This window comes from Takifugu flavidus, chromosome 10 (assembly GCF_003711565.1).
Source record: "Takifugu flavidus isolate HTHZ2018 chromosome 10, ASM371156v2, whole genome shotgun sequence".
NCBI lineage: Eukaryota > Metazoa > Chordata > Actinopteri > Tetraodontiformes > Tetraodontidae > Takifugu > Takifugu flavidus.
The window spans coordinates 6,422,960-6,447,443 of NC_079529.1; the positions used below are offsets into that span (position 1 = coordinate 6,422,960).

General features: G+C 43.5%; 1 protein-coding gene across 1 annotated transcript in view; it reads right to left on the reverse strand.

Moving 5' to 3' along the window:
• Window positions 1-24,484, reverse strand: part of LOC130533193 (CUB and sushi domain-containing protein 3-like) — a 139,564-nt gene that overhangs the window by 53,511 nt on the left and 61,569 nt on the right. The window contains exons 26-39 of the mRNA XM_057046426.1: window positions 24,105-24,307; window positions 23,487-23,678; window positions 22,637-22,775; window positions 21,329-21,516; window positions 21,025-21,219; window positions 18,539-18,655; window positions 12,046-12,159; window positions 11,515-11,610; window positions 11,058-11,261; window positions 7,258-7,382; window positions 7,049-7,145; window positions 6,427-6,531; window positions 1,934-2,052; window positions 1,077-1,146 (exon numbers count right to left, since the gene is read on the reverse strand). Coding sequence (XP_056902406.1) covers window positions 1,077-1,146; window positions 1,934-2,052; window positions 6,427-6,531; window positions 7,049-7,145; window positions 7,258-7,382; window positions 11,058-11,261; window positions 11,515-11,610; window positions 12,046-12,159; window positions 18,539-18,655; window positions 21,025-21,219; window positions 21,329-21,516; window positions 22,637-22,775; window positions 23,487-23,678; window positions 24,105-24,307 — 1,964 coding nt within the window. The remainder of the gene's footprint in view (window positions 1-1,076; window positions 1,147-1,933; window positions 2,053-6,426; window positions 6,532-7,048; window positions 7,146-7,257; window positions 7,383-11,057; window positions 11,262-11,514; window positions 11,611-12,045; window positions 12,160-18,538; window positions 18,656-21,024; window positions 21,220-21,328; window positions 21,517-22,636; window positions 22,776-23,486; window positions 23,679-24,104; window positions 24,308-24,484) is intronic.

Consider the following 24,484-nt stretch of genomic DNA (forward strand, 5'->3'; position numbering starts at 1 on the left):
TTAAATTAAAATAAATGAGGGAGTCAATATCAGCATCACAGTTTGGCTCAGCGGTGGTGGCGATTACTGCGCCCTAGTCTCACAACACCCGCTGTCTCTTCTTTGTGATTGTGCATTAGAGAAAGCTTAAGCTTGTTGCAAAGGTTACAGCCGCCCCCCTCTGCTGAACCTCACATCCTCAACCCCCACATGCACCAGGGTGTAATACAATTCATCCAACAAAGACATCAGGGCAAAATACACTTAATTCACTCCTCCCCCCCCCCCCCCCCACAATCCAGCTCCAACAGTCCCATTCATGTGAGGAATAGTGGAATCACACAGGAAGCGTGGCTCGATTCTCATTGTGGACCTGAAGCTAAATATAGATGGAGACTAAATCTATTATGGGATTACCGGTAATTGTTTCGCTGGTGGAGAAACCCAACTTGACCCGTTTACATAAAGGGAAGCGGTGAAGCGCTTATGTGGATGATGGTATTTGGGCAGGGGCAGGCAGCAACTTTGATGTGAATTTATCAGCAACAAAGCGGAAGCAGATCCTGGGGTGTTGAGGTAAGTATGCTCTTTGCCCAGGCGAGAAAATGAGCTAACAAGAAAGAGTTGCGTTCGAGAACACTTCTGTCAACAGCGAGCCTCCGATTTATACCCGCAGTGATCTAAAAAAAACCTCAGACACGGCATTTGAATGATAAAGAAAGCCATTTTGTGTGTTTACATAATGCTGCCAGTGCGCGGTAAGAATGGATCCGCATTAATGTAAACATGTTTTGGCCACGTCGCTGAATATTTGGGGTCAACGGAAAAGTGTCAGGGAAAGGAATGACTCTCAGGTCATTCTGTAATTAAATGCACACACGTTGCAAACTAGACTAAAAAGAAAAAACTAAATGTATAATATGGTGGTTTGTTTGTCGGGGCCAGATATTGACTCTGATTTAGTAAAAGACAAACAGCTTTAAAGCAAAGGACACATACGATGAATGAGTCGATGAGCAAAGGTGACGGACCGTCTGATGCCACACAATGTGTTTGTTGCCTGAAGTAGAGACAGTGACCATAAATCTATCCATTACCTAAACACAGAGGTACAGGGTAGTTCCACCTCCTGACCGGACCAGGCATGCAAGTGATGTACGCATTTCCCTGTTCAGACAGAAAAAACAGATATTCAGCACCAAAAAGAACTTAAAAGGGATGAAAACAAGGGTCAGCAGCAGACCAAATGGACATTTTCCTGTGGACCTTTGCAGAAGAAAAAGATTTTTTTTCCTCCCAACAATGTCTTGTGCATAAATATTTGATGACATCGGGAGAAGCACAACCCCTTGCTGCTCTTGGCCGGCAACAGGGCCACCTGGGAAGTCCGAACTAGAGTACAAAGAAATGTACTAAAACACCAAAACAAGACAAGTATCTTGATTTCACAGATAGCTGTGGATACATGACACTTAACAGGATCTACTTGATGTTTGCAGCTTTGCAATTGCAGTCAGGACAATGTTCAAATTTAACTACGGAGCAAAAAAAGACCTGAGAAGCTGATGATTAATTTTGGTCATTTATCACTTAAAACAGTCAAATTGGACTGCACTATTTGAGGGAACAGTTCGTGATAGAAGACGTGATAAAGTAAGACCACAATCCAAATATGTTTAAGTGTGATGAGAGGATTTCTCTGCTCTATTTCTTGTGTTCATCCATTCATCCTAGAGAACTGTGGGCAGTGATGGTGGACAGTGGGTAAACTATGTGTGGGAGCAGTGAGCTGACCAAATCAAAGCCAAACCAACGCAGCAAAAAAAACAACAACAAAAAAACAATTAAATGATCTGCCCATGGAGAACAGGGCGGAGGTCAAACTGCTTAATAAATTTCCCATTTAAGTCAGTCACAAAAATCTGCTTCCCCAGCACTGGACACATTCACCTACCTGTAACGTGAAGCCTTGACTGCACTGGAAGGACACCATGTCTCCAACGGTGTAGCGTTCCCCCACTCTCTGCCCATTACTGGGGGGTAGCGGCTCCGGACACGAATCCAAACCTATTGCTTATGACAGAGTCACAACACACAAGTGTGGACAGCAATCATTCTTCTGCGCAGAAGGGGTTCAGATCCATTTTCTAATTATCTGGTGGCACCACATGGTGTGAATACATATTTAAAGGGTTGGAAAATCTGTCAACAACATGGATTTTTTTAATGACTAATGTAATTCCACAGGGGTTTCCAGTCAAGGTAGCTTTTGTTTTGATTGGAAATGAGGGTTGGAATAGGTGGTAAAGTATAGGTGCACTGTAGATTGAAATGTATTGATTCCAGGCAACAATAGGAAAATGGCAGACATGATATTGCAAGCAAAGAGCTGTATAAAGGTCTTAATTGCAAATGACCTACTGAACATTAGTATTATGCTAATTACGTGCTATAAACACATGCTTTTACAGCAATATGAAACAAGTATTTGCTTAATTTCTCTACAAAACTTAATATCTCAAATACTGAACCTTGAATGAAACCCTTTCTTTTGAGCTACAAAAGCGCGACTATAGGGAACAAGTGAGTAATTATCACGTAATTACACATCAGCCCTATTCATGCATTTACCGGCCGACAGTAGCATTAGCAATGATTGAGTGAGCTGTTTTTCTTTGAACTCACTACACCCTTTCAAACTGGGACAAGTCACAAAGCTTTGCTGCTAGTGGCTGCAATCGCAAAGATCTTTGACTGCGATCCGACGCAATCACTGTGAAATTACAAAGCAATCCCTGAAGAGTTGCTTGACAGAAGCATCCAGCTTAATTGGAACAAAGTGATATCTGTGCCCCTTGCCAGGTACTGAGAAGTCTGACACTGGCTTTTAGTGGCTTAAAAACAGTGGTGAGTTTAGCTCTGTGCACATCCGCGGCTGATTGAAATCATATTAACTTTATATAAAATGATGAAGAAGTAGAGAAATATAGCCGCTCCCCCAACAAAAAGCCAATAACTGCACTTTAGATGCCCCTTCAGATTTGAGAGGCACTGCACATTCATTCTTAATGCAACATAGCTACACAGCTTATCCACAAAAATGGCTGCAGAAATATATTAACAGTCTAGAATCAGCTGTTCTGGGTTGCATGTTTGTGGACCAGTGGCTCCGCTGAGCTTGTAAAGAGACTTCCGAGACATCAGCGCAACAGACAATAAGACAGCAGCCATCAATAATAGCATGCAGAGCGACTGTAAGGCAGCGCAATGATTCCTGTAAACCATGTTATTTGTTGCTTTGAAGATCCGCTCCATGGAAGCAGAACTCACTACTGTTAAGAGGATCTGCCATGAGATGTGTTTTTAAATGGCAGCAGAAGGGTGCAGCCAGAAACCAATCGTCTTTCATGAATACATCATGTTGGGCATCTTTACTGGTTTGCCTCTGCAGCCTTCTCTGGCATCTTCTATGAAGCATGTGCGCTACATTTTATTCAGATGTATATGATAAATATATAATCAGAGAGTTTCAATGGTATTTTAGCAATCTGCGTGTCAGCTGTTGAGCTTTAGCCGCCATTGTTTTCAATTCAGGATATCTATTTTACGCTAAAGTTAATGATACCGACTTGTGAATGAGCCCTAATAATCAATATACAGTTGCACTTTTAGTAAACAACACTATACATTCAGCAATAAAAGGAAATCTGTCTCATGATCTTCTACCTGCAGTGGAAAAGTGAAAAAGGCTTTAGATTTCTCTGGAATTTGACATAAGTAGTGCATTATGGACCACAATTTCCTACAAGAAGACAGTTAGAGACTATAAATATCCTCGCAGGCTGCAGCACAACTACTGCTCTATCAAAAAGGCATCATCTTACTTTCATCCTTTTAAAAGCAGAGCGGCATGAGAACTAAAACCCATCCAAGCGTCAATTCTAACGCAGCGTCCAGCATGTAGCACACTGGAGCAAAGCCAAAGTAACATTGTGAAATAAAAATGAAATCCCAATATATATATGATATTTCTGTGAGAGAATGTAGCGCCTGTGCACAAAAGAAAGACAATAATCCCTTTTCTAAAATGGGAGACACGTTGTGCTTCTAAATTCTAAATAAGGGTTGAAAAAGAGCAATTAAATTAGAAGTCATGTCCGCTGAGGCAACTGGATCATATTTGTTTTCCGTTGACCTTTCTCTGAAAATCTAAAGAATTTCTTGAATGGATGGATTAAATTAAGATGCAGCTGACCTTAGAAATTACTCGGCGTATTTGAAATACTAAATGAAGGTGAACAGAAGAAAATCTTTGTGAAAGGTCAAATATGTTCACAGTTTTCCAACATTTATATTAATTAAATGCCCGGATCCCTTGGAAACTCCTGTTTTTCTTGGGATTAAATGCCGCATCAGCAACGACATCACAGCTAACATCTGAGCTGCTATGCTAATCTAGAGAAGATTGCTGAAAACATGTAGTGAATAAATCATGGCGTGCTGAGAGAGAGTCATGCGAGGTCGTTTAATTTTTTAGACCCCCAGCTAACACTGGTCGGGTCACGCGCGCAGCTCCCCAGTTTAAAACTTCCCAGTTTGTGGTAGATTTAAGTGACAAGCTCTGGACAAAAATGAACGCAGCTATAATAAGAGGCTTCAGTTCAAGCACCCGTTGGAAAGAAATAAAATGAAAAAGATAAATGCAGTTACTTGATGGGGGAGAAAAAAGTCATTAATCAAAAAAGCCTGAAGACTTGATCTTGCCTGAAAAGTCGACAGCCTGAGCAAACAAAAAACACAGAGGAATCATTTCAAGTCAAAAGACTGCCAAATTTGCACTCTGTCTCTCGGGGTGCATAAACACGTCGGCGCTGGTGCCGCTCTTCAAAAACCAAGTGATGTAAATGAAGTCTTAAAAATAAAACCAAGAGTGCAAGTAAACTTGAATCCAGATGAGGGTGACACATCTGGAGCCCCTAAAACAGAACACACTGAAGATGCCACAGCAGGGAGTGGAGAAGACAGCGGCCCACTTTAGAGTGAATTTCTAAAGCTGGGCCATATTCTGGATACAGGATAACCATCTTACCGCCTCTCAGAATGCGCCCAAACTGTTTCACATGATAGGAAACCATCTGCTTTGGGACAGATTGTTAATTTGCTACTGTATGAAGTTTTAGTGGCATGATGTCACCTCTCAAGAGGAGACCGTCACACATTTCAAAGTACGATTGACTTAATGAAGCTCTGGCAATCCACACCGCCTCGATTCTTCTCCCGCGCCGAGCGTACACAGAGTAAATGTGTGCTTAAATCTGAGGGGAACAACACCATAAATGTATGCTCCGAATAAGATGCACAAGTTTAACTGTTTAAAATAGAACGGGGATGGAATGTTGCCAAGAAAAAAGAAAAAAAAAATCTAAAATCCGGGCAACAACAACTACAATACACAAACATTCCAACATGAATGAGCAGTTCCAAGGAGAAACAAAGGGGGCCTGGTCGGATATCGCTGCCAAGAGGCAGAGAGTAACGCCACATGGTGGAGGAGCTCACCAATGTGAGTAATTACACAAAAACAGACAGGAATTCAGCGGGAGGCTGGTTAACACACAGGACCGGTCAGCAGCCTCCACCAAGAGAGCCGAGCCAAAATATGACAGAGCAAAGACTGGACGGTGAGAGACTGATGTGTCTGTCAGCAGGACGCTGCGCTGGTGGGAGGAGGTTCATGCAAAGGGGGAGAGCCCACAGAGAAGCCCAGCTTCACCAGGGTTCTCAGGGAGAGGAGGACGATTCTGAAATGAAGTTCTGACTGTGAGCAACAGGGCTGTGATGTGGCAGGAGTGACTGGCGGAGCTTCATTCACCCATCTCCTTCATTCACGACACATTTGTGAGTATCAAATTATGAGAGAAATGATGCAAGCACCTTTAAGTCATTCTAAAGTTCGTTTCAGAGTGTAGCGACTGGAATTGGAATCACCCTGACATATGCGAGAGTTTTCCTGTTATGAAAAGGAGGAAAACGGAAATGAAACCTTACCTTCCACCAGCCATCCTTATTTTAATTTTCTATACATCTGAATGAGTAGAATAATAAACCAATTGCTCTACTGGGGCCTCACTCCTTAAATTCTCAGGGGAAATGCTCAGCATGCTTCAGCCTTTAGCAAACAGGCCACTGAGATTATGAGCACATTTACAACCAAATAAAAAGAATCTGGCTGCACTAACTTGAAGCAATGAACAAATAAAACCAAGCACACCAGCAGAGAGAATACATTTTAAACTCTTCTTCCTTCTCTGAGCCACCCAGACTGGCATCTCCCCACCCATCTAGCATTGAGAAGCAGCTGGGCAAAGATGCCAGACGGACACATGGAAATAAAGTGACAGCAGAATAAAAGTGACAAGTAGTGAGACAGGGCATCTCTCCTCATACCTGTGTACTCCAAATGGAAACCAGCAGCAGACACGCTGATGTCAGACTGGAAGGTCAAGTACAGGTTGTTGGATGTGCTGTTCAGCAGCTGTGGGATTGTTGTACCTGTATTATAAAAGCAAACACTGTCAAACTGTCAGAAAGAGCTGAGAATGGGTACACAATAAGCATATGTTGGCTCTTAATTACACGCTTCGTATAAAGATCGAGATGAAGGTAAAGATTCCGTCTTAGTAAAAACAAATTCAACAGGCTCCACGAGTGTCGACTATGAGACTCTGATCATTTCCAAGCCCTCATCTGCTCCACGTCCCAAGCTGCCCTGCGCAGCAGTGACAGCTGTAGTGTGACGCTGAGATAATGTGATCACACGAGCCGAGACAAGAGGCAACACTTCCTCTTTCACAAGGGCTCAATTAATGGCGGGTAGAAGGCGTCACGTGTGAAGAGCGCCACTTTCGTCAGCGCACGTCTGAGAACCACGTCAGCTTTTTCCCTCTTTCAATGAAGCAGGAGTTTGCGACAGTCTTAATTATTGTCTTTTTACCAACATGCTGAAGTAATCTTGTGCTGATTATGGCCTGTATTTGTGGTTGGGAGTGTCACGTGCGCGTGGGTTTACCTGAATAGCTACCAAGCCTTGGAGCATTGCCATCAACCCCATCAAAAAAATCCAGCGAGTCCCAGTTGTGCTCTGTGGCAAAGGTCACGACCTGAATCTGTAAGGGGCACGAACCTTCATCAAGATGTGAACGCGACACACGTAAAAGGGATTAAACTCCCAACAGCGTGTATTTCAGCATCCAACCACAGATCTCTGCGCCCACTCACTTGGATGCCGGCTCCCTCCGGAACAGAAATCCTCCAGGCGCAGTTCAAATAGTTGGCGTACGGCTCTGGGTATCCGGGAGAGAGGATGGTGCCTTTGCGATCCGTCAACACGCCACCACAGGGAACTGGATGAAAAGAGATCAGTCCTGACAACGTTCAGGTCGGCGCACGGTTGCAGAGAACGATCCGGAGAAGATCACAACGAGATTAGTGTTGGGCCATCAATTATACCGATGGAATCCCATAGATGAATGCTCCGTAAAGCCAACCTGTATTTACACTTATGAATGCATCCTTGCCCTCGTGGTCTCATTTCACCCTCAATGGAGCCCTGACAGAACCCAACACTCGCAGTAATGTCTAATGAAATGCCTCACAGGCAGCAGGTGTCGCGTTTTTCTTGTGCTTAATGGTATGTGCATTACTTCCATCGATGCAACACTCCAGACACATGAAGATTGAACTGGCGTGAGTGTCTGGGTGTCCCGCTGGCTGTGTCAAAACCCTGTCGCGCTTTTGAGAAGAGCAATTAAGCCAGCTCCTTCTAAAGCGTTAGCCCGAGTTCTCTTCGTATGATTATTACAAATGAGAAAACAGAACTGTTTTCCAGCCTTCTGGACTGATTTCTAACGTAACCCAGAGGGAAAAAAAGACTTTTAAGGAGAGTTATCTAAAGCAAAGCAAGACAGATGCTTTCCTTCTGATGGAGCTGTGGAATGATTTAGTGCAATAGTTAATTATCTGAGCTCCTGTTGTGTTTTGGACAAATCAATGCTCAGATTAATGCAAGGTTACCAAGCCCTTACATGCAACATTTTCCCCTCGGAAAGCAGAGTGTCCATGCAGAGCAGACGAGGAAATGTCAAGAGCACAACGTGTTCTCACAATGGCAAAGCAAATGTTATTTTTCATAGCCCTAGTTGATGCTTTACCATTCAATACAATCTCAACTGAGGATGTCCAGCAGCCGGGGGACAGAAATGTGTGTGTAAAGTGAGGACGGGCTGCACAAGCAAGGAAAACAACACACAACCGCGGCAAATTGTTAGCAAAGCTATGAGAGAAAAGCCTCTGTTTCACAGCGCGCCACAATTTCAGACCTTTCTGTACCTCAAAGCGATCTGCTTTCATCTAATAACGGCCACATCCATGTCAGCTCCAGCTAGCACGTGTCACATGCAGAGAGACGTTCATATCCTGCAGCCTAAAATATTCTTCAAGGTTTGTGTCGCCTATATGCTAAATGACAGTGACAATTCACCACGCCATCACTCACAGCCCCCTAAATAAAAAAAGAGGGTTTTTTTTACTCCTGTTTTTGAACAAACATTACAGTTCACCCACGCTGAGCTGCAATATCATTCAGCTCGTCTGAATTGTCAAAGTGAGTCCTGCTCATTTCTGCCACAATCAACTTAAGGTGCATGTTTTTAGGCTGTAGGTGGAAGCTGAGGACAACGCGGAGAACATGTAAATTCCAACGTCCTCGGAGATGGAATCTACGGGAACTTCTTGCTTTGTGGCCGTGCACGCCACTTCACCGCCATGCTTTACATAAGCTTCATGAAAGCGCCCGTTTCAGCCAGCGGCAGATTATATAGTTACTGCAATTAACCACGAAAGATCTCCACACAGACAACGGAAAATCCTTCTGATACGCAGAGACAATGTGATTTAAGATTAAACCCAAAGTGCTTCATCAAAATATCCCATATTTACATTGCATGTAGTTACATCACTATTGATTTGAAGCAGCTGGGTTTACATTTCTGTTCCCACTGAAACAAACTTACAACTTCCTTTGAGAAAATAGTCACGCTTGGGCGTATTCATGATTTATGGGATAGATTAACTGATTGGCCTCATTCACTATTCCCACCTGGAAGCTGTGGAAGGATGGATTAGAGAGTGGAAATAATGTCCACTTTATACTTCCTTAAAGACACAAATGCTCAAAAGCACCCGGACCTCAAACGTGGTCTTGGTCGGACTCGCCTTGCTACGGCGCTCCGGACTCATGCTATAATTGGCCTTGGGAGGGTTTTTTTTTTATTTTTTATTTTTCCAGAAAGAAAAAGAATTCACAATTTAAAAACAAGCCTGACGCTGGACTGTTAGCTGGACCGCACCTTTTAGAAAGTGTAAAGCCAACAGTGAATTCCACGGCAACCAATAATATCAGCTGGTTATGATTCTCCCCGCTGTGAAAAACGATTTGGTTTGTGTTGGAGTCTCCTGTGGGAGGGCAACCTTGCTCTGAGAGGCTCGGGGAATAGCAAACAGAAATCTAATCTAAACACCATCAATATTTAGCTGAAGCTTACTATTAACACAACCGTTGATGCAGTCTTTATGTTTTTCTATCTCTGTTGCAAGGATGCTCAAAATTAAGCATCGACGGAGGCACAAAGAATTAAATAAGTAAGTGAAAGGCTGCCTGCGTGCAAATTAGCACTAAAGTTTAAAGGTTTTAAAGTTAAAGGGAATGTGTCCTTTGGAATGCAGGTGACTTTACAAGAGCCCGGTGTCACCCTCAATAAGGAGCGCTTGAGTAATCGAGCATCATGTTTTTATTGAAGCATTTATGAAACTATATCCATTATTCTGGACCAGCACGCTGCCGCTGGGGGAGAAGCTGCAGCCAGATTCAATTTCGGAATAAAAATCACTTTGTTTAGAATTGAACTGCGCGTGTCATTGTTATTCCCTTACCAGACGGAGGTAAACTTGCTTGAAAGCTTCCAGACTAACTGGTTGGGGCAGTTTGAAGCGCGTATGTCTGTGCCTGCTGCATGTTTGGCTAACATGGGAAAACCAAGCAAATAAATCTAGTCATGTGTAAGAAAATGCTTGGTGGGCATCCCATTCAAATAGATCCCAGCTGACGGTTCACATTTTCCATTTCAGTAATGATGACTTCCCTGTCAAAAGAATATCTATGGATGCGATTACCAACTATTATGACTTTTAAATCTTCAATATGAGACCGAGATGATGGAAGTTACCCACAGCTCCTTCACCTCTGATGGAGGCCCTAACTAATGGGTGTATCCAATTATGAAGGGGAAAATAACATAATAGCATTCAATTTTCCATCTGTATGCTTAAATCACCACTATTTACTTTTAGTTATAGATCACAACGTTTTTTGGCCACCTGCTAAAATCTCTATTCATTATCTTTTAGGTCTGTTTGGGGCTCCAACAATGATGGATGCTGCAGTATAATTAGGAATTGCTGCAGTGGCTGCCATTTTCATGATGAACAGGTAGAATATGATGAGGTTTTTTTTCCCACTCCAAAAAAGGAGCGATAAAATGTGAGAGCAGTCTCGGCGTACCATCGCCGTAACGATGCACTGAAGCCTTGACAGATGAACAGTGAGTTTAAACTTGCAGATTTGTGCACTAACACTCCGTGGGTTCAGTTCTCTTGCCAAAAACCAGTTTAATAGACTGCCACGTGTGTGCGTGCACGTGTGAGTGGTCTCTCCTGAAGAGCAGCGTGTGGCTGCTTCAGTTGCTGTAGAAATACAGTATTTTCATCATAGGAGCATGAAAAAAACAAATCTGTCCCATTTTGTCTGCCCAGGAAGAAAAATCCTTTATTTGGGTGGAAAATTTGTGTGACACATTGTTTTTCTTTGCTTCTTTAGCTCTCTGTAAGTGTCTGAGCTATGAAGAGCAAAGATAGGAGAATAGTTGGGGGGCATTAAGATGAAAAAACAAAACTGTAGCAGCCCCGTTTCTGTGGGTGTGAATGCGCCCGAAGCAATGAAACCAACTTATGAGGATGCTTACCAGCACATGAGGGCACAGTGCCGTTCCACTGGGCCAGGGCATTGGGCACGGCCTCACACCTGATGGCGCTGGAGCCGTGTAGCGTGTAACCTGGATTGCATTCAAACAGCACCACCTTGCCAATGCCAAAGTCGTTCCCTACCCGCTTCCCGAAGCGCGGCTCTGGGACTGAGCTGCACTGAATGGAGCTTGTCCTGGGGACAGCTTTGGGGAGGAAAGGAAAAGGAGGAGGAGAGGACAGAAGACAGAAGACAGAAACAAAGCAGAGTGGTGGGTGTGTGCGGTTGAAAGATGGTGAGAAGATTGAGGCAGAGAAATCATAAAGCCTTTGCTAATCTCCTCACACGTCATTAGTCGGCCGTGTCTACCGTGCCAGGCTAGGCTGTTTGAGTCCATCATTTCCTGCTCCGAGCAGTGAGCAGTCTGGGCTGAATAGATGAAAAAAAAAAGCTCTTACCTTGGTAAACAAAGTGAAATCCTTTGGCTGTTTCTGTTCCATTTGCAGCAAACTTCAGCGTGATTTTGTTTCCTGAACTCAAAGGAAGCGTCTCGCCTAAATTACAAACACAGAAGACATTTGCTGTATAGAAGATGTCGTACTGGCATCATCTTTGGCATATTTGGCATTCCTGTGACCTTATTAAGAGGGAAATTAAGTCAACGAGGGCTCTTCTGTGTAATAAATGAATATTTATTTCATAATTTAATGTGATCATTGGAACACAACTTAAATGCAATTATGTTATTTGAAATTAATTACATTTAAGTACTTGAAATGGCAAATATAATTTGTTTTCTATATCTGGTGACAGCCGAATCAAATGAAGCGCGAAGACACGATTTACAACAGCACTATTTGCATTTGTTGTTTCAATTAAGGTTTATTAAACTGTACTCCTATTGTGTTAAGTGCTGTCATATCAGAATTACCAAAGTAAGAGTGGAAGGGCGGGCTGAATGTTAAATGTAGACGGGCTATAAAAATGACCTGAGTGGGATCCATATATGGAGGCGAGAAGGGCCGAATCTGCGGAGGAGCCGTCGTAGATGTCCACCACGTCAGACATTAAAGTCTGGAACACCACAAACTGACCAAAGAGCACTGCAAAAAAGAATTAGGAGAACGATGTAGAATGAGCGATTGGTAACTCCCTCACACGTCCATCATGAGCTCCACCTGTAGGTAAGAGGCAAATTTAGTTCCTCTCTCAAAACAGTCTAACAGCTGCTGCTTTGACATGTGTGATCGTTTAAATGCCGACACAGACAAATATTTAAAGCTCTCTTAAGGCACAATTGGTGTGTTGAAAGGTGCGATTTGCCTAAAAGCTCTGATGACACCCGGTATAGAGGTGATGCTGAGCAGAGTTGACAGGGAGGCCATTATAGGCACCAGCGCTGCAGACACCTGCTCTTGCAGCATCTTATTAAACACTAATTAATATCTTTTAATTGAAAAGCAAATAAACCCGCCGACGCTCTCGAGCACCCTGTGGCTTGTGTTTATTGCTGTATTTCTCCATCGCCTGTATCGAACCGGGCATAAACTTGTCTTTAAATTGCTGTCACAACAGCTTTCCCAAGTACATCTTGAGATAAAGCCTCATTGCTATAATGTCCAAACTAAGGCTACAGTGGGTCTCCATGTTTACAGCATTTCTGTGCGTGTGTGTCAGAGTGTGTGTGGGCTGGGAGAAAAGAGCAAAACAGTGCTGTAAAGTCAGTGATTTCTGCTAATGCCCGAGTGGGAGGCTACATTTTAAAAACCTGGAAAGAATGCAGCTTAACTAAGCTTTAACACACACACACACCACACACACACACACACACACACACACACAGCTACAGTCTGCCCGTATCACTAATCTGCTGTAATCTGTGTGCTCTGCAGAAGAAAACCCGGAAATATTTTGATGTAATATTCAAGATGTAGCGAGTTGAGCTGGTTGTACTCAGCTCAGCACATGCACAAATACACACACACACCTTCAAACTGATCTTTCACATACTGTTTTTGGACGGTAGCATAAGCCAAGCACACTCAGGGTGCTGCGGCTGTCACAGTTTGAGTTGTGCCCATTTGAGGAAAAACATACAAGTGATCGTCCTCGTCACTCTGCACTAATACGAAAAAGTGACACAAAATCTGTGGCTGCTTTCATCACACATCAGCCGCTGGTGATATATTCATGAACTGCATCTCAAGCTCTGCCTTTTCCGCATCCCCTCTTGTTCACGGAGCTGCTCGCCTCAGGATGGGCCAGAGTGGGTTATCTAAGGTTCCCAGCAGCTGTCCAACAACCTGCTGTGACTTTTATCTGGATTCCTGTTGAAATGGTTTCACAATTATAAACTGAGGCAGTGTAGCCAGAACACACTGCAGTTAGAATATGGAAAAACCTGCCTTCCATACCTCCCTCCCACAAGTCATTAAATACATGTAGCCCGCCTGAACACAATGCTTAATTACTATCAAAATGGGTTTGACAGTAATAAAGTGGTTCAAAAATGGTTTAATAGGTACCCACCTTTAAGTAAAAATATGTATTAAATACATTTTAAAACAGACAGTAAACAATCAGCACATTTGTGCTCCGAGTTAGAAAAGTGCTGTTTGTACATTACCAAAGGCGTCTATAGGGTCGTTTCTCAGCAGGGCCCCGTAAAACTATTATACAACAAGCACAAATAAGAGGGCTACAGCGAATGCGCAGATGAAGAGGCAGGATTTGAAGCCAATAGGAGCAATAAACCTTGTGCCTTGAGGAATCCGGTCCTGGCTGAAGAAAAAACAAACACTCGAGTTGTGGTTCTTTAATAGTTACCGTAAGAGGGAAGATTCACAGGCTACTTAAGTTGTGCATAATCAAACAGATCAATCCCACGCACAAACGCACCTACCTTTACCCATAAGACATCACGGCTGAAGAAGCTAAACGCATGTGCACGTGGACTCAGCAAGGTCTAATGACAAAGAAGAACCCTGGCAGATCCATAGAACGCTAAACACGCCTGGCTGCCAAGGGTCTAAATAAGAGATGATTTTGCCCTCAGGGACAGTTCCCTGATGTGGTATTAGCATAGCAACAACATTCCACGTCAAACAGGCTGCAATCCCCCGCCCCCCGTTACGAACACAAGCGCAGTGTAATGCAAGCATGTGCATACACACTCTGGCTGGAACACTGTAGCTCATTTATGGCTCTAATCCAAAATCAGCCATGCATGACTCCAATCTGTTCCTTTGCTGTAATCACGTCCAGATATTAAGTCAATAAATCACTGCAAACTTGTTATCTAATTTATGCAGGGCTATGATGAATCTTTTGTCCTCCGGGGATAGTCATGCTGGTGCAACACAATGCACTTGAACAATGAGCAACATTTTCAGCCGAGCATCTTCACCTCGGACCACGTGAAAATAGTTAAGCCGCTTTAATCGCTTCAAAACTTCAGACGCTGGTGACTCCGGAAGACTCTGGTATTCCATTACTGTCACGCACTCGCACCACAGCGGCACCTATGAAACCGCAGGTTCCTTTCCCTCCCACGGGATGGAAAACCTATTTTATTTGCATATGAAAACAGTCCAAAAAATCTGACAAGCGTGATAAACTCTTGGCTGCCCTCTGTAGTGGCACAGGGATTTTATTTTTTATTTTAATTCAGCTCCCAATTAATAGTGTAATTAATGCGGCGAAGTCTTGGCGATAGCAGTGATCTTAACAGCACGGACTCACGCGTCATTAACCGCCACGTCTCAAAGGTGTTTCATTGTGCAACAATCTGGAGATGATCCAGGGGAATGAGATCACTCTGATCCACCCAAAGTGGATTTGGGATCATAAGAGCATGATGACGCAGCCCGTCTGAAGCAGTCGTGGTGAATAAGTGCACCTGGTCGGGATCGCTGCTCATGTTGGATTAAATGGCCTAATGCCAGCCGAGGTGTGAGACGGGGCTGGATGGTAAGAAATGTAGGAAAAGACAGGTCCAACCTTTCAGCCAGATCTTAATTATTCTAAAATTCGTTCTGACTGTGGGCTTCGTGACTGCGCTATATCCTTCGTCCAACTTTTATGACAAAGCACAGCTACTTTATCATCTTTACTTTTGGGATGCGGCGCTTTTTTTCCTGCCAAAAAGGATGGAGCTCTGCCCGCGGTGGCGCCATTACAGCACAGCAGCGAAGAAAAATGGCACACCCTTCCTTCGGTCTCCATCTCTTCTGTGGTTATGATTTCTGATGCGCGCAGCTGATGGATTATCATCGAGCCCTCGTGAGCTTGCCTGATATTATTTCGTGATGAGACGCTCCAGCTGCAGCACAGAAGAGCTGAAGAATGTTAAAGAATGTTTAAGAACCAGTTTACTGACTGAAGGCACAAATCACAAAATCAAGTAATTGTTTCCGTGGAGTTAACGAGGCCTTTTAGCCGTCTCCGTTGCGCTGCTATATGGGCCGTGGGATTCATCTTTTCAATGAACATTTTTATTGTCTACAGGGGGTCAAATAAGGAAGAGGGGGGAAAAAGTGCAACAGTTTGAGGAGGAGAACACTGCCAGAGAGGGCTTATAGATGGAGGATGATAATGTAGTGCTGGAAAGTGATGTCACATTCACAGCATTAGCAAAATGTGTCTTGAGGACTATATATGCCAAAATAAGGTGTGTGAGGCCCTCAGAGCACAAGCAAAATGACAAAAGGGGGGGAAATGGCAGCATATGTTTGTCTTTCTGGCTATGAATTATGGAGGAGCTCCCTGTAGTCCTTGTGTTGTGGCGGGACAGGCCTTCTGGGATTCTGGCCAATGACAGAATAAGCCGAGGGATTGTATGACAGGGCTCAAACATTAATATTTAATGACCTATTATCGCATTGAAATCGCATCAATCGGCGGAGAGTGCGAGACTGCACTTACACCCAAGACCATTAGCGTTCTATCTTGGGTAGAAACTCCCCAGCAGCTGGTAAGGTTCCAGTCAGAGAGGGACGTGGAAGACAACATGTCTCCAGTCGTTCCACTTTCAGCTAAAGCCATTTGTTGCTTTCTGCTCGAGGCTCGATCAGATGTATCAGTGCCTCCTGGCAGAAGCCGTCGGACTCGGTGTTCCCATAATCTCATCATCTTCAAACAATCACAGGATGTTCCATCCAGTCGGATCAGTTATTTGAGTGAACACTCACATATGTCAGTCACGGAAACATCCACACTTGTGAAACCCTGCTGAAAATGTTCATTTATCATTAGCGGAAGTTGAGCTCATATTAGCTTAGCTGCAATTAAAGTTGTGTCTACACTGCAGGCTGACACATAAAAAAGGAAATGCTTTCTGTGCAGGGAGTCCCAAGCCATATTCTCAGGTGGCTGCAGGCGTAACCTTATTCTCCATTGAGCATCAGTGAGTAAACAGCCCCCCCTGAGGTCAGCATTTTACTCCTCAAAGGTAGCTACAAGCACTGTAACAACCTCTCTTCTCACCATCAGCCTCGCTCATTAGGGATTCTTGCTCATTATGACTTTTGCCATCTGACATGGCCTCTGTGAAGCTTTCACACTGAACCACCTTCTACCCTCTAACTCTTTCTCTAATTTGTTATGGACCAGATTTTTGTTTTACTCTGATCAGTCAGTGCCTGCCAACATATTTAAGCGAAACAGTACATTATGCTGATACTATCATACAAATACGTAAAATACACTGAGGCAGTGGGCATTTATATTACCATTCAATATTCTCTATTGAAAGATAAGTGTATACATATAAAGTCCTATAATTTAAAATGCATGGGCCAACAAGAGAAAATCTGACAAAAGCTTAACAAAATAGACCATTCTCCTTGAAGCACGAGCTGGCATTTGTGCAACTCTGAACTCTGTGTCCAGATTTTTTTTCCCTGTGTAGCAGTGCACGCACGAAGGATTTATCTTGTCAAAATGTCAGTCTCACCAATTTTAAGCGAGTAAATGCCACAGAATGATGGAGAAGTATACGGCAGACATACAGTAAATGATTACACACCAGCTGCTGACCTTGGTGTGAATAAAACAGTGAATTCCTTTGGGGTAGCGTTTGCCTCCATGTTTGCAAGCACTGCCCAAGGCAAAGGTTGTTGTCATGGAAAATTCATCTCTTTAAAAGGAAGCAGAGTTATTGTCTAAAATGTGACTGGAAGCATTATTTCTGACAGAATAATTTAACATTAAGGAACAGACAGATGACCACTGGACTTAAACAACAACAAATGAATAAATGGAAGTACAGCTCGTATACAAATGTACAATTTTCTTTTTTGGTTTTCGTGCCTGTTGGGGTCACGGGGGAGGACGCTAGAGCCCATCCATGCTGTACATGGCCAAAAGGCAGGGCACGCCCCAGAATGAGTCGCTAGCAAGGATTCTGTGCCTTGCTCAAAGGTCCCTCAGCTGCTCTTAAGGTGTCCTGGCACCTCCCCCTGCACCTAAAACACCTTCCAAATTTTGTCGGGGCTCAAACCAAGAACCCTCCGCCTCCCCTCCAGACTAAGCTGCCTCCACCCCAACTACCATGTGTTGGCTTTAAACTCTAAATTTCTGATTTATGTTGGGGAAGGCAATCCTAAAGGGGCTAAAGGTGCTCACTACAATGTTTATTAGCTGCCTGGTCTTCTTCCCTGCTTTAAATTTAAAGTCCAAAGTACTTGAATCCACCATTAACTTGTAAATCTAAAGCAAATCTGCCGTCTGAATGACAGCAACCCTGACAACCAGCCGCTGACATAAATAATGCTGGCGGAGGTCATTTTTCCTTTTCCTCTTCAGGTCAGGGGACCACGTGATAACGTACGTTGACCTTTCCTGCCAGTTCAACCAGATAGAGGGACAACCTTGAGGGCTATCAGTCACCAAGTCCTGGAATGCATCTTACAAAATAAATGACTCGATTCACATAGTGAATAAAGTGTCGGTTTTCCTAATCACGCAGCCATAAATCTGCAATATAATGTCTACATCATCATAAAACCATGATGATCTTTTAAAATACTAATCATACATTTGGGTAGTTTTCTCAAGTCCCGCTGAAGATCTTCGTCTTCCATCAATCTAGCTGTCTAGCATGAAAACCTAGACAGGAATTGAATATCACTCCAGTAGCACATTAGCATTTAACCAAATGGCGACGTGTTTAAGCACCAGTCCAAACATACAAATGTCCTCCTGCAAGAGAGAAACACTGGAGGGATATTAATTATTCAGCTCTGAACATGTTTGAAGGAAGTTTTCTGCCCCCCTTGACCAGCCGTGCTTTCTTCTCGGGCTATTTTCATTACTGATCCAAAACGCTTGGAAACAAACTAAACATTGTGGCCCCACAATTTCCTTTGTTCTCTTCAGAAAAGTATTTATGGATGCTGGCAACAAGTATGTGCAAAACACATTCGCTGACTAGACAAGAAGGAAAAATTGCATGACTGCGAAAATAACGCTTAAAATGCTTACCAAAATCCCCGGGGACAACGATGTCATAGCTGCAGCTCTGACCTCTGGTGTAATTATGGGGGTAATTTGGGGACAGCACGGTTCCCTCCGATCCTGTGAAGTGTCCTCCGCAAGGAGCTGTTGGGAAAAGAATGGAAATAGCAGACAAAACAGTCGTGAAACACACTCCAATCAGCCACCAGACTACACCAGGGACAGAAACGTACAATCAGAAGACGTTAACCGACACGGCCGAGGCGTAAGCGCTTTAATCTCGAAATGAAAAAGTCATATCTGTTCTGACGCGTTCTGGAAACTCTGCCTGTGTTACACAACGAACAGGAGTTTGGGGACATTAGCAAATGACACCGGAAGCAGAAAAAGTTTCCCTTGAATCACCAAGACTTGTTGGCTGCCATTCTAAAATGCCAAATTAGCATTTCCTTCAATCAAATGGGAAACAGAACCGCGACTGCAGTCTTGGTACCATCGTGGCAACTTCGATGCCAATAATGGCGGCGTTCTGTTTTCTTAAGCTGGCTGTTTTACGCTCTTTGTTTTGAAGCCATTTTCATGCTTTCTCCTGCTAAAAAGGCCAAACAACATTTGGGTAAACACCAGCATGACCAATTTTAATAAACAGAAAGGACGGGAGCCCCACGGGAGGCATGTCCCAATGCTGTGGAGGCCAGACAGCCAACGTATTGTGTAAATAACAATCCAAAACTAAAGTTGAGGTCACAGATCGTCTTGCTTTTCCACATTATCTCCTAGTTATTTCAGTTCTAATAGCTTCTACACTGTTTTTCTGCACCGATTGCTTTTATAATTTTTAATAATAATTTTTATAAAAATTTCCAGCAGATGAGCATGTGCTGGACGGTCCAGATGGCCAGAGAGGAATCTACCACAATCTTCATCACTGACGAAACTGCTCGTCACTTTTGCCTCGAAATCCGACGATAGATGATCAATCAACAAACATACAATTATCCACACACTCAAGTCAAGCAGCTTCCATTTCCCAGTCGCATAGATTCAGAAAATCTGATTCAACAAGCATATAAACGAACAATGAAGCGCATAATGAGTCCAGCTGCTGCTGCTGTATTTACAAGCCTTACCTGATTGGAACTTTAGAAAAGACTACAAATGGGAGCTAGTGGAAAGAGTGGATAAACTGCTGTGGGGACCCCTGAAGGAAGAGTTTAAACCTCCTACCAGAACAGTAATGGCGGAAAGTCTCTTCCCGCCATCTGCATCTGGGGTAAGAACAAGTTAATGCTCTTCCACTGAGTAAAACTGCGACAAGTGTTCGGAGATGCTAATAAGAAAGATGAATAAGCAATTTGTCCAATGTTATTTGTTGGTGTAACAAGATTGCGCACTTTGGAGAAATAACCCCAGTTAACTGCGGGGGGAGCGGAGGGACAGGAGCTGGCGTATGTGAGGACGGCTGAACTTATTAGTTTCCGGCCTTTAAAGCGAGAAGTCATCACTTTGAATTTGATCTCCAAGTGAAAACAACTTAATGAAGAGTTGCTGATGGGCCCTTTAGTTAAGCACATAACCCCAGGGCTATTCATTAAAGTTACATAGAAGCCAACTGTAAAAGTAATGAATATTGTAGCTCCCTGGTGTGAGAACGGGTGCACTCCGATCCTCTGCTGCACAGACCTGGTGTCTAACTCTATGCTGGCGAACTAAAGTATTCTGAAAGTTGCGCGATGGTGGCTAGAATGAAAAGCAATCATTTTGAGACTCCTCAACTGTTTGACAGCACTTCCTCTGACACTATGATTCATATTTGACGCGTCCCTTAAACTGTCTAGACGGCAGCAGCAGGACATAGTCTAATTTGTCTCAACACGGTTACACAGAGTGGGGCCCGCGCTGCCTTATGGGCTCCCTACAGCCCTCCTTTCACCTCCTATCAACGCTACAGTGTTTAGGGCTTCAGCTGGAAAATGGAGCAGAATTATCTCCCTGCACTGTCTGACTCGCAGCGCAGTTGGACGCTATCTCCTGCTCCCTGTATCGGGCAGATCGGAAAAGTAAATTGAACTATACATCACAAATGGTATATCTGAATGCGTAATAATATTATGTGAAAAAGCATGCTCTTAAAGTGCATGCTGGTGGAGACAATGTGAGAGTAAGGGCAAAGCCTTAATTTTACAAACTGGAATCACCGCAGGCTAAAAGTCCATGAATTTACTATATATTGACCATATAACAGAGGTATTAGCTCTCCTAGCTTTGCTAAGTCGCACCATTACAATGTTAAAGTTAAAAATGTTTGCAATATTGACCAGGAGGGTTGAGATTGTAACTGTCCTGTCTCATAGTTTCATTCTCCAAGGAGCTCGATTGACAACACTGCACTTTAGCTCAAATTAGCGCAGCAGTGCCCTATTATACACCGGTATCCAATAGTGACCAAACAGCTGGAGAGTGCTTGTCTGCGATGCAGGAGCTTCTGTTAACATAACACTGTTGCCTCTTACCTTGACAGCTTGGTTTGGCTCTGTCCCACTCGGGTCTCCGGCTGCTGCCCATGACACATTTCAGCGTGGAGTAGCCCTGAAGCAGGTAGCCAGCCTCGCAATGAAATGTCACCATGGAGCCCAGCTTGTAGTCAGTACCCATACGAGTGCCATTCATCAAATTGCCTGGATCAAAACATGCCTCACGCAGTTTTGCTGCCAATCAACAACAAACAACACCGATAAGAACACCAAGTAATTACATAGTCACAGATGGAGGAAAAAACAAAAAATGGTAAAGAGAGGAGAGTTGGTTTCAGAGTACCTTTGTATTCCAAATGGAAGCCGGTGTAGCTCACAGAACCATCGCTGCGAAATGCTAAGTACATGAAGTTGGATGTGCTCTCGATCTTCTCAGGAAGTTTGCTGTCTTGGAAACTGCCGATCAGATGCGTGCTGCTGTCGGCTCCATCGTAGATATACAGGAAATCATAGTTGGGCTCGATACTGAAGCTGGGAAGAACCAGAAAAAACACTTATCAAAACAAAGACAGTATTTTGGAGTTTTGACTGTCAGATTGAGCAGATCACAGGCGTTTTAATTAATTAGGGTCTTTATAGGAGAATATTTTTAACAGTCTTAGAAGTCAACAATGCCAAGAGATTTGTTTTGCATCCGCAGACAAAGTGTTAAAAAAAGATTTCTCCTCCAAGAGGTGAGGGGAGATTAAATTGTCGTGACACTACGCTGGCACAAAATCCTCCCAGACGGCAATGGCGATGCGGCGTGAAAAGATCGTTTCATATTGTAGGACTGTATATCAAATCACATGCTGCAGAGCGGGAGAGAGGGGTGTTTGTTTGGGAAATAATGAGCATAGTTTATGACAAAAGTGTAAATAGCTTGGAGATAATTGCATCTGAGTTGAGTCAAGGAGACTGCAATCCGAGTCGTGGCTGCGTCTTTTCATTTGGCAGTCCCAAAAGAGGAGGCAGGCGCGTGCTAACTCCATTAAATCTTTATTTTGAAAAACAAATATGGTGGTTTTCCACTTCTACACCAAAGGCGGTAAAGTAGGTGAGAATTGGAACAAAGTGGCGCGCTGTGGGTATCCTCCAGCTGTAGCCTCCACGCATAAGAATGAACTGATGAAAATGCATTTAAAATGATGAATCTCCTCACAAAGTGTGTTTTAGGTTATTTCTATTTAAGGTTAGAAATAGCAAGAGCACTTTTGGACATTAAAGTGTCCTTCTGCCGCCTCCTCCCCTATCTACCAGCACACCTGGCTGCAGATTCCGGTTCCCTGACTTTACACAGGCGGTCTTCGTTGCTCGGTTCTGTGATGCGAGGGCTGTGTCTGCTGCACAAAACAAGCGATTTCATGGTCCAAATTGAGCTGCTGTGCATCCAGGAAGGACTGAGCTCATTCTGTTACAGGCAGGTTACAAATATACCACAGGTTAAAGAAAATGCCTCATCGTGTATGGGTGTAAAAGGACAATTCTGGTGCTTCTGACTGCATTTTAAGGACACTCAGTTCCATTTGAACATGATTCAGAGGGCTGTAATGTGCCGATGAAACCGTCATCCACTTCAGAATAAAGAAACCAGTGCAGCCGCCCGAGATACCTGATGAAGGCCAAGGAGATGACGTAGTCAGAGTGGACGGTGATGAGCCAGTCGCAGTCTTTGCTGTGGGGGTAGGGGTGAGGATAGTTGGGAGAGAGGATGAAGCCTGAAGATCCAGTCACATTCCCGCCACAAGGAGCTTGGGAGAAAGAGAGAGAGAGAGAAGAGACAAATAGAATGAAGCATAAAAATGCAGACAGAGATTAAAATAATCTCATTCGGTCTTGAATTTAATTTGCTGACCTTTTTCAGGTATTGTTTAAGATATAAGCCCAAAACTGTAAAACTTTGAAAATTGCATTACAATCAAAAGATGTTACCGCTGTTGTAATGGAAAATCCATTATCTTTACATTAAAATCTCAGCCATACAAAGCTGTGCCTGGTATCGGTGCATTATTTTAAGTTCCTTACGGTGAGACCTGGAAATATAAACGCCAAGATATTTCTGGCCAGGAAATGAAGAGCAGTTATACCCCATGGCAGCCGCTCAAGTACATCTAAGTTTCTTTAGACCTAATTAGTGTAATTACTTTTAATTGAATTGTTAAGTAATTAGCTATTAAGCTCTAATAAGAAAATGTGTTGTAAGACCTTCGAGGACTCCAGAAGTGGACGCGCCCACATAATATGGCAATGAATCAAAGGCTCCTGATTAGACTTGGGGTTTTTTTTAACATGTATTTGGACATCAAGGGAAGAGCTGAGCAGGTTCAGCTCCAGAAAGCTAATAAAACCACTCTCATCCCTGCCTGTTCCGTTCATCAACTCTTTTCCACCAGCCCCCGACATCTTCCACCCTCTGTCTCTTCCACCCTCTCTCCGGCTCCTGCTATCTCCCTCGCTCTCACCGATACAGCTCGGAGGGCTGGGTTGCCAGTAGTATCTATTTTCCACTTGGATGCAGGTGATTCTGCTCTCCCCTTGCAATTCATAACCAGGGTCACAAGAAAAGGTCACAGAGTCGCCAGGCTCCCGACCTTCCCCGTTGCGACTGCCATTCATAGGAATACCGGGATCTCTGCAGGCTGTAGCCAATGAACCTGAAGGGCAAACACACACAAACACACACAAACACACACGTTAACACACATGCCAATGCTCTGAGTGTCATTTACATGAAGCTGCATATGATGCTGACAGCTGTCATCCAGAATCGGAGGTAGCGCCCAGTGTAAACACACAGTTGTACGACTTTGACACTTCGCTTCAATGAACTATTAAAACATTAACATCTGCGTCATCAAATGTCTTGAATCCTGCATTGGCGAGTGTCTTATTGAAGTGAAAACCTTTCAATTAAAGTAGGAAGCAGACACTTTAGTCACATATGCTGACTGTTATGCTTCAACATTGTGGTGAAGGTAATTATTTGTTAATTTACTGAATGATTAATGATTGAAAGAGTGAATTTGGTCAGTTAAATAGGACATAAATTCTGTAGTAAAGAAATGATGCTGTGGACTCACTGGAGAAGTCAATGGCGAAGCCGGACTTGGTGATATAAAAATCTGTCTCGAACTGAATGGTGACGATGTTGAGAGTAGAATGGATCCCATCAGGAAGCAGTGAGCCGCTCACTTCCTTCAGTGACATTTCGTTCTCTGGAGGCCCATCCCAAACCTTCAAGATGTCGTGGGACGCCTCCGTGTCGAACGCAAGAAACTGAAGACTGACAAAATAAGAATGACAGATTATTGCTAGAATCACTCTCAGTTCTTCTGTGCATTAGATATATATAACCAAAAGTCAGCATAGGACATTTACCCACATTGTTTAATTAATAAGGTTTAGGTTTAAATAAAACTTTGTTTCTCAAACACAACGTTACCAAGAACTAATATGGAGT